This window comes from Dipodomys ordii, unplaced genomic scaffold, assembly GCF_000151885.1.
Source record: "Dipodomys ordii isolate 6190 unplaced genomic scaffold, Dord_2.0 Scaffold11, whole genome shotgun sequence".
Taxonomy (NCBI): Eukaryota; Metazoa; Chordata; class Mammalia; order Rodentia; family Heteromyidae; genus Dipodomys; species Dipodomys ordii.
This window is the reverse complement of record NW_012267227.1, coordinates 8,717,548-8,731,905: the sequence shown is the minus strand read 5'-3', so window position 1 is coordinate 8,731,905 and position 14,358 is coordinate 8,717,548. Positions and strand designations below refer to the sequence as shown.

The following is a 14,358-nucleotide window of genomic DNA, read 5'->3' as shown; positions in this document are numbered from 1 at the left end:
CTTGAGCTACAGCGCCACTTCCGGTTTTCTGGTGGTTTATTGGAGATAGGAGTCTCACGGTCTTTCCTGCCCGGGCTGGCTTTGAACCGCGATCCCCAGATCTCAGCCTCCTGAGTAGCTAGGATTACAGGCGTGAGCCACCAGCGCCCGGCAACATTTACTTTTTTATGAAGTGACCCAAGATGGCAGAGCGGATGGGAGAGCTAATGTTTGCAGTCAGCACAGCCATCATCCTGCTCAAGGAGCAGTTAATGTTTCCTAACCTCCAGGTTGCTTTAACTTCTTTGAGTGGATCCAGCCTACATCTCCAACTCTAATTTCTAGCATCATGGGCTGGTGCCTACTAACCTTTCTGGGCTACCTACACCTCCCACCTCTGAAATATATAGTGGTGAAGGGCCAGGCTGTGTAAGGTTGAAGTTACTGTGGCGATCCAGGTCAAAGCTATACAGCTGCTTATCAGACTACTTCCTCTTTTCTAAAAAAAAAAAAAAAAAACAAACTCAAAACTTTGTGTTGTTGTTGTTGCTGGTCATGGAGCTTGAACTCAAGGCCTGGGCACTGTCCCTATGCTCTTTTGCTCAAGTGCTCTACCACTTTGAGCCACAGCACCACTTCCGATTTTCTGGTGGCTAACTGGAGATACAAGTCCCACACTTTCCTGCCCAGGCTGGCTTCAAACGAAGACCTCCTGAGTAGCTAGGATTGCAGGCTTGAGCCATCAGTGCTCAGCAAACTTTTCAAAACGAAAAGCTGGAACAGGCAAGTAGATAGTTCACACCTGCAATCAGAGTTGGCTGGGAGGCGAGGACAGGAGGATCATGATCTGGGGCCAACCTGAGCAGAAAGTTAATGAGTTCCCATCTCAACCAATAAAACTTTGGGCATGGTAATACATGTCAGTCATCCCATCCACTCAAGAATAATAAGAGTATTATACAGGACAGCCTGGACATAATCTGAGGTTCAAATACCACAAAGAGAGAGAAAAGAAAAGGCAGAAATCATATCGCATAAACAATTCTAGGTACTCAACTAAACATACTTTGTTGCACAACTGTGTCTGGCTCACTGGTTGGTTTTCTTGCAGTGCTGGGTTCTTGAACCTCGGGCCTCACCCATGCTGGGCACAGAGCTCCACCTGCAGCAATAATTATCTAGGTATGTGCTGCTTTCTCCCACAAACCTATCACAGAGGTCCCAGAAAGTGCTCATCAACCAAGACTTTCTCAAGACCTAGCCAAATAGGCTTTGAATAAATACTTGTTGGAGAAATAAATAACTGTACTAAGTGAAAAAAAAAAAAAAAGCTAAATGTGTAATTCTCAGCCAACCAATAAGGATTTAGCTTCTACAAGATGCCAAGACAGTGCTCCGGTGGGAGACCACAATGGCAACCAACAAAACTGAGAAGTCCCCTTGATGGGAACGATCCTAGACAAAGGGAGAAACAGGAAACTTGCTGTGTTGGGATGAATGCCAAAAACTAAACTGAACAGATCCAGGAACTTATGGAAAGGGTGGTAAATTTTCAGAGATTAGACAAGTAAATTTTTTGTTGCTGTTGTTGTTTTTTGTTTTTTTGGGGGGTGGGGTCCAGTCGTGGGGCCTGAACCCTGGGCCTGGGCGCTGTCCCTCAGCTCTTCAGCTCAAGGCTAGCACTCTACCACTTGGGCCACAGCACCATTTCTAGTTTTCTGGTGGTTTATTGGAGATAAGAGTCTCACAGACTTTCCTGCCTGGGCTGGCTTTGAAGCATGATCCTCAGATCTCAGCCTCCTGAGTAGCTAGGATTATAAGCATGAGCCACCAGCGCCTGGCTTAGACATGTAAATTCTAGAGTAAGTGTGCATTCTTGTCAGAGCCAGTGCACACATCTGTAATCTAGCTTACTCAGGAGGCTGAGATCTGAGGATCATGCTTCAAAGCCAGACCACGCAGGAAAGTCTGTGAGACTCTTACCTCCAATTAGACACCAGAAACCTGGAAGTGGAGGTGTGCCTCAAAGTGTAGAGCACTAGCCTTGAGCCAAAAAAAAAAAAAATTTGGAGCAGCATTCAGGACCTGAGTTCAAGCCCCAGGACCCCTTTCCCCTCCACACACAAAAAAAATGCACAACCAAAGGAAAAGAAAATTAAACTCCACAAAACCACTTCACTCAATTCATTTCTTTTCTTACATGATCACAAATTTCGAAAATATGAGAAATCTTTGGGGTAAGGATATTTGCAGGCTTTGAAGAAATCATTTCCCACCACTGAGGTGACTTTAATGGTTTAGACACTCTCCTGGCATTACTGAAGTTTTTTCCTAATTAAAATTATGTTAAAGACACTACTAAGTCAGACTAAGAGTGTGACTTTCCCGAAACACTTAAAAAGTTAATTCCCTTTTATTGAGAGAACTGCAAACACATTCAACTGGTAAAACTCACTTAAGAAAAGCTGTGATCCCTTGTAAAAAAGAATGAAATTGCCAACATCAAAGCATTTTTTCCTATTATACATCCACAATGAGGTCAATATTTTAATCTGAGTTACTTTAAATCCAATCACAGGGACTCAAGTTAATTCAGTTTGAAAGCTGGGGGGAAATTAAACCTTATCATTCCTAATAGGAATTAGTGAGGTTGAGTGACCAGTAAAGTCTGTTTCTATTAAAACACAATACAGGAGCAAAATTCTCATGATGCAGTCATAACTACTGTGTGAAAAATACTGGGTCAAAATAAAGTAGTCAATAATCAGAATACATTATTATCATGTTTCTATTTGTCATATACAAATTTTCAAGGCAGTATTACCATTGTGAATGTCTACTCCCAGCCAAAAATGATCTTTTTTTCCCCCCTAGTATCTTAAAAGTAGTATCTGGGTTTAATCCCCAGCACCGAAAAAAAAAAAAAAAGTACTAAGGGAGATGTGGTAGCACACGCCTACTATAGCACAAAGAAGGCCTGGGCAACCTGGTGAGATCAGATCTTAAGATAAGGACTCAAACCTAATTTTTAAATCAAACTTCTCTCACAATACTTGAAACACAGTAAATAGTACACTTATCAGAAAATGCAGCATATCTCTCCCTCTTCCCCTCCCCCCCACACCACATACACATCTCAGTAAGACAGACCCCAGTGCCTGTGGTTTTATATGCCTGTAATCCTAGCTACTCAAGAAGTTGATATCAGGCCAAGAGCCAGTGGCTCATCATGCCTGTAATCCTAGCTACTCAGGAAGCTGAGATCTGAGGATTGAATTTTTGAAGCCACCTCTGGCAGACAAGTTGGGGAGACTCTTTATCTCCAATGAACCACAAAAAGCTGAAGTGGAGCTGTAGCTCAAGTGGTAGAGCATCCATCTTGAGCAAGGAAGTTACGGGATAGCACCCAGGAGCTGAGTTCAAGCCCCAGGCCTAGCAAAAAAAAAGTTGACATCTGAAGCCATAAGGTTCCAAGCCAGCCCAGGCAGAAAAACTTAAGACTCTTATCTCCAAAAGAACCAGCAAAAAGTAGGGCTGAATGCATACCTGACATAGTACAACGCCAGCTGAACATACTGCCAGAGACAGAGACAGAGAGACAGAGGGTCAGAGAGAAGACAGAAAGAGCTTCCTTGATCCTACTTGGAAAGGAATATTCAACTACCTGTGGAAACGTCACTGATTCCCCCCAGAGGTGACTCTGATCCCCACAGCATCTCCAGTCACCACATCTGGGGGCTCTACCGGGGTGGAGGCCAGGGATGCAGTCACATACCACACAATGCCCAGCACAGACTTTACAGCCAACGATTACATAATATAAATGTGTAATTTATACCCAGAAACTGGGGAAAGGGAGAACACTGGTGGCGTAGAAGATAAAATTCTGGTCAGTAAGTTCAGAGTGCTACCAAAGGTGACAGGACACCAAGGGGGCATTTTGTAGTATTATTCCAAATCAATATGATATATTTAATGTAGTCTGTTGCTGGGTGTCAGTGGCTCACATCTGTAATCCTAGCTATTCAGGAGGCTGAGATCTGAGGATCACAGTTCAGAGCCAGCCTGGGCAGGAAAGTCTGTGAGACTCTTATCTCCAATTAACCACCAGAAAACAGGAAGAGGTGCTGTGGCTCAAAGTGGTAGAGCACTAGCCTTGAGCTGAGGGGTAACACCCAGGCCCAGAGTTCAAGCCCCATGACCAACAAAAGTCACTTTTCCAGATAAATAAAAATTTACAACAGTGTCCTAATGTAAATTTTACAAACTTTTGTATAAATCTAAAAACTAAATCCAGTGAGGACACAAGCAAGATCCCTACACAATGACTTCATTTCCCAAGAGCCCCTTAATTAATCTACTCAGCAAAAATGAAAATATACCAACTCAGAGAAGGACAAACCCTCTAGAAACTAAAGCCAATCATTTTAAATTCATGCCTTCTGCTAATTCTACAAGAACCTAGCTTTTCAAGATTCATCCAAAGCAGTTTCTAAAATCCAGAGGTTTAAAAAAAAAAAAAAAACAAGGAATGCGAAAGTCAGGAAAGAATTTGTCAGATTAGTGTCAGAGTCCTTTGTAAGGGTGATGCCTTCATCCCTTACTCCCCTCTCTCTCTCTCTCTCTCTCTCTCTCTCTCTCTCTCTGCAATTCCCTTGGCTTCAACATTACAGCCCAAGACAATGCAGTTTATTTTTACCTTTTTTCTGTATACCAATACCACTGTAGTCAATTATGTATTAAAGGCTCACTCTGCATCCAGTACCATGCTAAGGAAACTGCAAATATTGCTTCAATAATTACAACTGTGTCTTTTTCTTCCTTACTTACAAAAATTGAAGTGATGATTTTTTTTGGGGGGAGGGGTATTGATCTTAGGGCTTGAACTTGGGGCCTGAGTGCTGTCCCTGAGCTCCTCTGCTCAAGGCTAGCACTCTATCACTCTGAGCCACAGTGAAACTTCCAGTATTCAGGTAGTTAATTGAAGATAAGAGAGTCACACAGACTTTCCTGCCCTGGGTTGGCTTCAAACTGTGATCCTCAGATCTCAGCCTCCTAAGTAGCTAGGATTACAGGCATGAGACACCAGTGCCTCGCTGAAGAGATGATTTTTTATTTTGGGGTGTGTGTATGTGTGTGAAAGACAGGGAGAGTGAGAGAGACAGAGACAGAGAGAGAATGAAAAGGAGAAAAAGAGAGAAAGAAACTGAGTGAAAGAGAGAGAAAGCAGTGCTGGGGACTGAACTCGTGGCTTGGGCACTATCCCTTAGCTCTTTCTTTCTTTCTTTCCTTCTTTCTTTCTTTCTTTTTTTGGGGTTGGTCGTGGGGCTTGAACTCTGGGCCTGGGCCTGTCCCTGAGCTCTTCAGCTCAAGGTGAGCACTCTTACCACTTGAGTACTCTACCACAGAGCCAATTCTGGGTCTTCTTGTGGTTCACTGGAGATAAGAGTCTCTGGGACTTTCCTTGCCCTGGCTGGCTTTGAACTGGGATCCTCAGATCTCAGCCTTCCTGAGTAGCTAGGATTACAGGTTGAGAATGTGGTTTAGCATTAGAGTGCTTGCTTAGCATGCATGAAGCCTTGGGTTCGATTCCTCAGTACCACATAGACTGAAAAAGCCAGAAGTGGCACTGTGACTCAAGTGATAGAATGCTAGCCTTGAGCAATAGAAACTCAGGGACAATGCCCAGGCCCTGAGTTCAAGCCCCATAACTGGCAAAAAAAAAAAAAAAAACACAACAAAACAGATAACTTGGAGTGCATCTGATTTACTAACAGAAACAGCCCTTTAATAAAGCCTTGTGAAAAAGACTGGCTTTCAGCTACTCTCTGAGCTGGCTCTGCACTGCCTCAATAGGCCAGCTGTTAAATTCAGGAGCAGCCTGACAACAAATCCTTGGGCAAACAACGCCTGGGAGTGAGTACAGTTTCTTTACAATCCTCACAGTTGGCAAAACAAGCCAATGTATCTACACATTTGAAAGAAAAACCTAACTCTTGCGAGCACTGGATCCATCTTGAAAGAAAAATCTAACTCTTGCGAGCACTGGATCCATCTTAAAAAACAAAACAAACAAAAAAACAGTCCATAACATTGAAAGGAGCTGAGATGTGTTGCGACTACAGGTTTCCGGGGCTGAGAGAGGACCCTCAACTCAACCAACGTTCCACTTCCCCAAGATTATCTGGCACCTGAGGAGCAGACTATTTAAAAACCAAATCAACCTGGAAGAACTGCTCATTCAACTTATACCCCCTGAATGGCACATATCTGAGATGGTCTGTTTTAACTTAAACATACTACTTTTGAAACACACCTTATCTTTGATTTTTTTTTTCTTGGATTCCCCACAAAGCATCAACTCAGCTTTTATCTAGCGTTGGCAGATTGGTCCTCTTTAAATATCTCAGTTGTGTCCATCTCTATTTTTTTTTTCCAAACTCAAAGGACTCTTATTGAAGTGAATTAGGGCTGCTAACTGCCAGACCCCTGACTTGAAGACCTCTGTCCTTTCCAGCAACGACAAATCTCTACAAACGGTGACACCCTGTTGTAAAATTTTCCCTATCACTTTGGGCCTCGGGTGCCACTTCTGGTTTTCTAGTTAAGTTGGTCTAAGAGTCTCATGGACTTTCCCAGCCTGGGCTGGCTTCAAACAGTGAGCCTCAGCCTCCTGAGTAGCTATGATTACAGGCATGAGCCACCGGCACCCGCCGCTTTTAAGGTTTTTTTTTAAATGGAGTTTAACTTCACCTTTCAAAATCAACTTTGCACTATATTACAGATAATTACATATATGTATATTCCATATATGTATATATATTCCATATGTATGTATATATACTAATAGAACAGTTCACTAATCCCACACAAAATTTTTCATTTTAATTTAAACTGAAGTAATACATATTTCTTTTTAAGGACTTTGAGCGTCTATTACCCATCATTCCTTTTGACTTGTTTATTTTTGGTGGGGGAGGGATAGGCAGCACTACGATTTGAACTTTGTGGCCCCCAGGTTGCTAGGCAAGCACCCTATGGCTGAGCCACACCTCCAGCCCTACACACATTATTTTTATTAGCATCAATTAGCTATACTAGGAGGTTTCATTTTGATATTTTCTTCATAAAAAACAACCTATAGGCTAGAAAGAGAAATTATTTTTGCTACCGAGTTATAGAAATGTACTCCTTAAACAACTTCACTGATGACAAACTGAGTAAAACCGGAAAAAAAATCATGCAATTAGAATCATCCCTATGACCTTCCAACTTCAAATAAACATCACAATCATAAAAAAAAAAAAACCTGAGAAATACAGGCCAGTTTTTATATTCTCTTTCTTTTTATCCAAAAACTTCAATTTCCACCTTTTATGGAAAGGAAACAAGTAACTAGCTTCCGGTTCAATCTGTGGCCACAGCCAGGCTTTTACACCTCTGAGAATGCAGCCAGCCCCCCTGCTCCTCTCCCCAGCCCGGCTTATCTGAAACGTGTTGAAATAAGAGACTGCTTATACCATACTGATGCTTTCCCTGGAAAGTCATCTTAGCTCAACATGCAAAACTAAAGAATTCATCAAGATGCCCCCAGGTTCTTACTCCTGAAATATTTAAGCTAAACTGTTTCTAAGTTAAAGAGTACCCCGGAAGGTGAAATTTTTAATTAAAACTTTGAACAGTTTTTCTGTTCTTACCATTATATGCACTTTTTTAAAAAGGGCCTCTCACATTACTCCTCTGATGATATGAAAATATAAAATGACCAAATTGTTATCAATAAAATAAAGTTATATATTACTTTTAACGCTGTATTTTCCTTTAAAAATGGGATGCCTTCACACAACTAAGTTACGAGGAATTCTTTCCTGCCTGGATGAACCCCAGGAAAGTTAGGCCTCCAGGCCTTTAGAGGAGGGGACCTTGTCCTGGCTGTCCCCCCCTTCCCACAGCCCCCCAACTCTGATGTGCTTCGGAGATAAGGCCACAGAGAGACACTTAAGGAAAAGGCCTGTTCACATTTGAATTTCTGCATTCCTCAAGAACAATTCCTGGCAATAACCAACTTCGCAGCAGAGCTACATGAAAGCTTTGGCCAATGAATGAGGGTCATGTGCTCTTTATCACAGGGTAAACCTCATCCTGGCCAGTTTCTAACCTTTTAACCCTGTGAATTCCTAATTTACACATGAATAATGGAATTCTTGCCCAGAGTGCAACTTTCAGCCTCTGGTTCCTAAGTTTAGAAAGGAAGACTTGATTGCCTAAGGTTTAAAAAAAAAAATAGTAAAACACACAGAAGAAAGTTTACAATGTCAGGCAAGCACTAACTACACTGCGAGAATCTTAAAAAGTAAAGAGCTCTGTTTTGCTTATAAAGTCTCTGACAGGGTAAGACGGGCATATGCGGGCCCCGCTGTTATCAAGAACCAGGAGAAATAACTTAAAAACAACAAGAAGAGAATGTCCATTTCATGCCTGTTCTCTTGCTGTTTACTCCTAATCTCTCTACTCCCAGCCCAGGAAAATGTCATCTGAGCTCTCTTTATCAGACAGTGCGCCTTAGATAACAGAACTCACTTGTTCAGCTCAGTACTTTAAGAAATTTCGTTACATCTATTGAAAATCGCCACTATGCACTTCTTACTTTTAAATATGTGGTATGGACGTGGTTTTTCCTAGGATAATACCTCTCAGGATTAAATGTGTGTCTATCAGCGTGGTCTCATACTGTTATAGTCTCTGGAGCAGGGAGATAAATATTCTACACCCAGTTCACATGAGTGTTCCATGGATAATATGAAAAATGACCTCGCTGCTCATACACACTGAAATGATTTTATACCTAATTGGGTATTATTGATAATTTTATAAAGATACAAAAATCTGAAGCCAGGAGCTGCTGGCTCATGCCTGTAATCCTAAACTATCCAGAAGGGTGAAATCTGAGGATCATGGTTCAAAGCCAGCCCAGGCAGAAAAGTCCATGAGATTCTTTTTTTTTTTTTCTCTTTTTTTGGTGGTGGTCTTGGGGCTTGAACTCAGGGCCTGGGTGCTGTCCCTAAGCCTCTTTATTCTTTATGCTCAAGGCTAGTGCTCTGCCACTTGAGCCATAATACCACTTCCAGCTTTTTCTGAGTAGTTTTATTTTTTTGGGGGGGGGAGAGGGTCTGGTCGTGGGGCCTGAACTCTGGGCCTGGGGCGCTGTCCCTCAGCTCTTCAGCTCAAGGCGAGCACTCTACTACTTCAGCCACAGCGCCACTTCCGGCTTTTTTTCTTCTGCTTATGTGGTGAACCCAGGGCCTCATGCATGCAAGGCAAGTGCTCTACCACTGAGCCACCTTCCCAGCCCCACTGAGTAGTTTTTATTGGAGGTAAGATCCCAGACTTTTCTGCCTAGGCTATCTTTGAACTGCGATCCTCAGATCTCAGCCTCCTCAGTAACTAGGATTATAGACATGAGGGCACCAGGCTAGCCATGACTCTCTGACCTCCAATTGACCACCAGAAAGCCAGAAGTGGTGCTGTGGCTCTCAAAGTGGTAGAGCACTAACAATGAGAAAAAACGCTCAGGGAAAGTGCTCAGACCCAGAATTCAAACCCTGTCACCATTGACCTTCTCCTTCCCACCCCACACCACCAAAAAAAAAAACAAACCCTAAAAGTATTTAAAAGCTAGTATTTAGTTAGGTTAGCATTTACTTGGTTAGTTTTTGGATGCTATGGATTGAAGTTAGAGGCTGTGTCCACCCAGGATCTCTGCAATACAGGGGAAGCTGAGCTCTGCACTGAGCCCCAAAGATTAATCTATCTCACACCTTTCAGATTTTATTTATGAACTGACAAGCTGTATGTGTTGCCCAAGTGTTTTGGGGTGATTCTGTTGTGTGATTCTCAAGAGGTCCAGGACCCCATGGTGGGGTCTTATCCACTGATCCCCACACATCCCTCCATCTTCCCCTTCCTCCCCTCCCCCCCAAAAAAGGTTACACAGCCGGCGCTGGTGGCTCATGCCTGTAATCCTAGCTACTCAGGAGGCTGAGATCTGAGGATCTCGGTTTAAAGCCAGCCCGAGCAGGAAAGACCATGAGACTCCTATCTCCAATAAACCACCAGAAAACCGGAAGTGGTGCTGTAGCTCAAGTGGTAGAGCTGAGGGACAGCGCCCAGGCCCAGAGTTCAAGCCCCATGACTGACACAAAGAAAAAAAAAGGTTCACAAGTCACACTTCCTGGGTATGAACACATAAAAGTCCACAAATCTGCAAAGGTCAAAACCTGGATTCCTACAGAATAATTTCATGCTCAACAGAAATTACATGAACAGAACTGAAAAATAAAAAGCAAGGGGCTAGGAAGGTGGCTCAGTGGTAGAGTGTTTGCCTTGCATGCATGAGGCCCTGGGTTCGATTCCTCAGCACCACAGAAGCAGAAAAAGCCAGAAGTGGTACTGTGGCTCAAGTGATAGAGCGCTAGCCTTGAACTGAAGAGCTCAGGGACAGCGCCCAGGCCCTGAGTTCAGGCCCCATGACCTATCCCCCCAAAAAAGAATAAAAAGCAAGATAATGTACAGGAACAACAACAACAAAAAGAAGCATCACTACTTGGAGGGAGGGGAGGAAAGGAGAGAACATCACAGACTTAAACACAAAAAAAAGACCAAAAGATAAAAAAGGAGGAAAGGTTTATAAGGAACCCCAGTTAATCAAGCTAGATTTACAAACATCTCTAATTTTTTTTGACATTTCAAGATGAAAACACTGCTGCGCGCAATGTACTTTCTACAACTTATGACAGCACAAATACAATCAATTACTAACACGAGGGTGCCATAAATATGGTCATGCTCAGTAGTAAAATTCCAACCATGGGCCTGAAACCATTCCCGGAAGGTTATTTGCCTTTATCACAACCGCTCTCTCTTCCAAACCAAGGACAGTGTAAAACTCTGCTTTTTGTGCGCTGTCTGTTGCACACAACTACACTGCCTGTAAGACCATCAGAAAGCTGGTCTTTGTGGAATTTGACGGGGTACCTGTTTGATCACCTGAGGAGGTCGGAGGTCTCTAGGGAAGCAGATGCCCTCCCTGACCCAGACCCATCCCAATTCTCCAGGTATCAGGTCAACTACTAAGCAGGCCATGGATCACTTGGACAAATGGTTGCTATGATGGGGTGGTTAATACAAAGGAAATCATTAGACAGCAAACTTTATGACAACTGGGGGAGGCGGGGAGGGGCAGGAGATCTGGTTTAAGTCCATTAAGACAGAATATGGAAATGGCCTTAATCTCTTTCTCTCCCAGCAGGAAAAGGCTAGGAAGACTTCAAAGGCTTGAGAGTTACTGACCAATGCCCTCTCTTACAATTAAAAAGCAACCAGGGTGATCTAAAAGCAGCTGGAGAAAAGGAAGGTTGGAGTGGAAGATTTAGCACTCAGAAGCCATCGGAGGAGGGGCGCAGAGTGGGTTTTGCGCTGGCTTTCGTTCAGTTACAAACTCTGTCAGAACAACTCTTGTCCCCCGGGGCAAAACTTTGTTATATTGCAAAACATCCTCGTTTCATAAATTCATATTTATATAAAGCCCCCTCTCCAGGGTATATTTTGCTACAGGTTTGAAAGCTAATTTGACCTCTGTTTTCAATCAATCATTGGAACGGATGTTTTTGTGGGGGTTTTTGCTCGGCATGCCTGTTCGCGGTGACTATTATCTCCAGCAAAATTCTTAGCATCAACTATTATCTCCAATAAAGTACTTAAGTGTTACGGATGACTTTCAGGGATATGTTTTTTGGTGTAATGATACTGGGGCTTGACTTCAGGGGCCTGGGTAGGGTTATTATACTCCAAAGAAAAGCATCAAAATGTCACCTCGAAAAGTTGCCAACAACTAAGAACTCAAAAAACACTTACTTGACAGGGCCAGATGCGCTTTTTGACTAAGAATGGCTCCATATTTGTTCATGGCCAAGCACTGATAAAATCCCTCATCTGTGGGCTCTCCTCGCCGGCCTTCAGCCTCACGGATGTACAAGGAGCCGTTAGAAAGAACCTGGATCCGTTTACTTTCAGACACTTTTACTCCATTTTTCAACCACGTGACCTTAATAGGAACATCTCCGTGGGCGTGGCAATCGAGAAGGAGGGAGTCTTTTCTTGTGACAGTTATATCCTGGGGCTCTTTAATAAAAAAGAGTTCGCTAAAAGACCACACTCCTGAAAAAGGAGAGAGAAAGAATGTCATGTCCAGATTGTAGGCAAAGTTGTAAAACACACTGTTGTAAAACACATATCCAGGGGATAACACCAAACCAACCATAGCTGGCTAGCTTAGAACACCGTCATCAACCTGGCTCTTCTTCAGCCAAGCTTTTCAAAGAGTCAGTGAAATCACCACTTCCAAATATACACAACATGTAACATGTACAGCAGATTACAGCCTGCTATCTATGTATACTGTATTACAGAGAACCAATTAAAAGCACAGGGAAGATTTCAATAATGTCTACTCCTCCTAAGAATTCTGTTTTCAAGTTCTCTGCTAGCAATTCAGACAAGCTGTTCTCTACTTTTACAAGCTTGTCAAAAAGATCTTGAACAGGGTAAGTCGTAAACCTCTAATTTTACAAGAAATCATTAGCAAAAGTCCGACTCTGTGAACAAGCAAGTTTATTTCCTAGTCCCTTGAAGTGTTTTGGGGACCTCCTACACCTCCTTCTTTGGAAAATACCCGTTTGTCTTTTGTGGCAAGTTACAAGTTTGCATTTTTCTATCTTCCCTCTTCACCCGCCCCCTCCACTACCACCACTTTTTTTCCCCCTCAGCTGGGATTCTGTCTCCTGTCCTTGAAAGAAATCCATTTACTTAATTTCTACAGAGCCAGCTAGGTATTTAAAGGACAAACAATAGACTCTGAAAAGTTGGTCACTCTCGCTGCTTGTACTCAGTGGGTGACTGGAGTAGGAAAACTTTTATTTCACTTTTTTTTTTTTTAAAGAATCACCAACTGTTGGGGGGGAAAAATGCGTGACGAATGGATCCTTACTGTCTAATAGGGATAGGAGATTGCTTAATCAACCAATACACGTTTTTATCAGAGCAGAGGAAATGCGTGATACTAAGCACAATGTCACAGGCCCCTGCCAGGAGGAAAAAAAAAAAAAAAAAGCATCACCCATGACTCAACTTGTGCATTTGGAGCAAAAGCCATCTTTAAGTCTTTGATTCTGAGAGGCAGGGGTTGTGCTGGGGGAGGGAAAGAGGCTCATCTTCCTCCAGGATCCTTGGAAATTCCTGAAGACAAATCCCCAGGAAAGATTTCTCAAGGTTCGGATCAAGTCTTCCACTACATGTAGGGGGGGGGACACCGGGGGGGGGGGTGACAAGAACCACCCAAACAGCCCAGCTCCAGGCAGGCCACTCTCCAAGACACCCCCATTGTGTGCGTCCACCCCAGCAGACTTTGATCCTTTTCTCTTGCTAACTGGAAGTCACTCCTCCAGAAGGGGGGTTGGGGGAGAAGGAGGGAGGGAGGGGAGGCAACTTGTAAATAAATAAAATAACCCATTTCCCCCCTTAACACCCCTTTTCCCACCCTCCCTACCACCTCTCACAGCAGGAAAGAAATATGAAGCCCCGAGTGGAGAGGGGTGGTGGTGATGCTGGGTAGGTTCAGGCTGGTCCTTCTAGCTCCAGGGTCAAGAGTTCGAAGCCCCGGGGGGAGCAGGAAAAGTCCTGTGAGATTCTAATCTCCAATGAACCAACCCCTCCCCCCCACCACCAAAAAAACAAAAAGTCACCAATGGAGCTGTGGTTCACACGGTGGAGCGCTAAGGCTTCAGAAAAAAGGAGGAAAAAAAATCATCCTCACAGAGGCAGCTCTCAGGCCCTGAGTTCGAGCCCCGGGACCGACAAATACACACACACGCGCACACACACTTGCTCACACACATGCACACGCACACACTTGCTCACACACGAACGCACACTTGCACGCACACACACTTGCGCGTGCAAACGCACCCCCACGCACGCACCCCCACCTCCAACCCCGCCCGCAAACAAGACCATGTCATCCAAGTTGGTGCTGAGCTTAACTTGAGAGATTTCGGGTACCCTCGGGCCGTGTGCGCCCCCCCACGATTCAGGAGCGCCCTCCTCCTCCTCCTCCTCCTCCTCGGGGGGGGGGAACCCACGGGGCCGCGCAGCCGACAAGCTCCCCCCCACACCCCTGATTCCTCCAGAGGCCGGTGCTGCGTGCACAGTCCCCGCTTCTCCCCCAGCCCCGGAGCAGCGCGGGGACCGAGCCCGCCCCGCGCGCACGGCACCGACACAATATAAATAAAGCCACGTGCGGGCGCGGGGCGGGCCGGCCGCGGG

The 14,358-nt window shown here is 44.1% G+C and overlaps 1 protein-coding gene across 1 annotated transcript in view; it reads right to left on the bottom strand.

The window, feature by feature from the left end:
• Prtg (protogenin) overlaps positions 1 to 14,358 on the bottom strand; it is an 84,689-nt gene that overhangs the window by 61,368 nt on the left and 8,963 nt on the right. Inside the window, exon 3 of the mRNA XM_013009950.1 lies at positions 11,893 to 12,195. Coding sequence (XP_012865404.1) covers positions 11,893 to 12,195 — 303 coding nt within the window. The remainder of the gene's footprint in view (positions 1 to 11,892; positions 12,196 to 14,358) is intronic.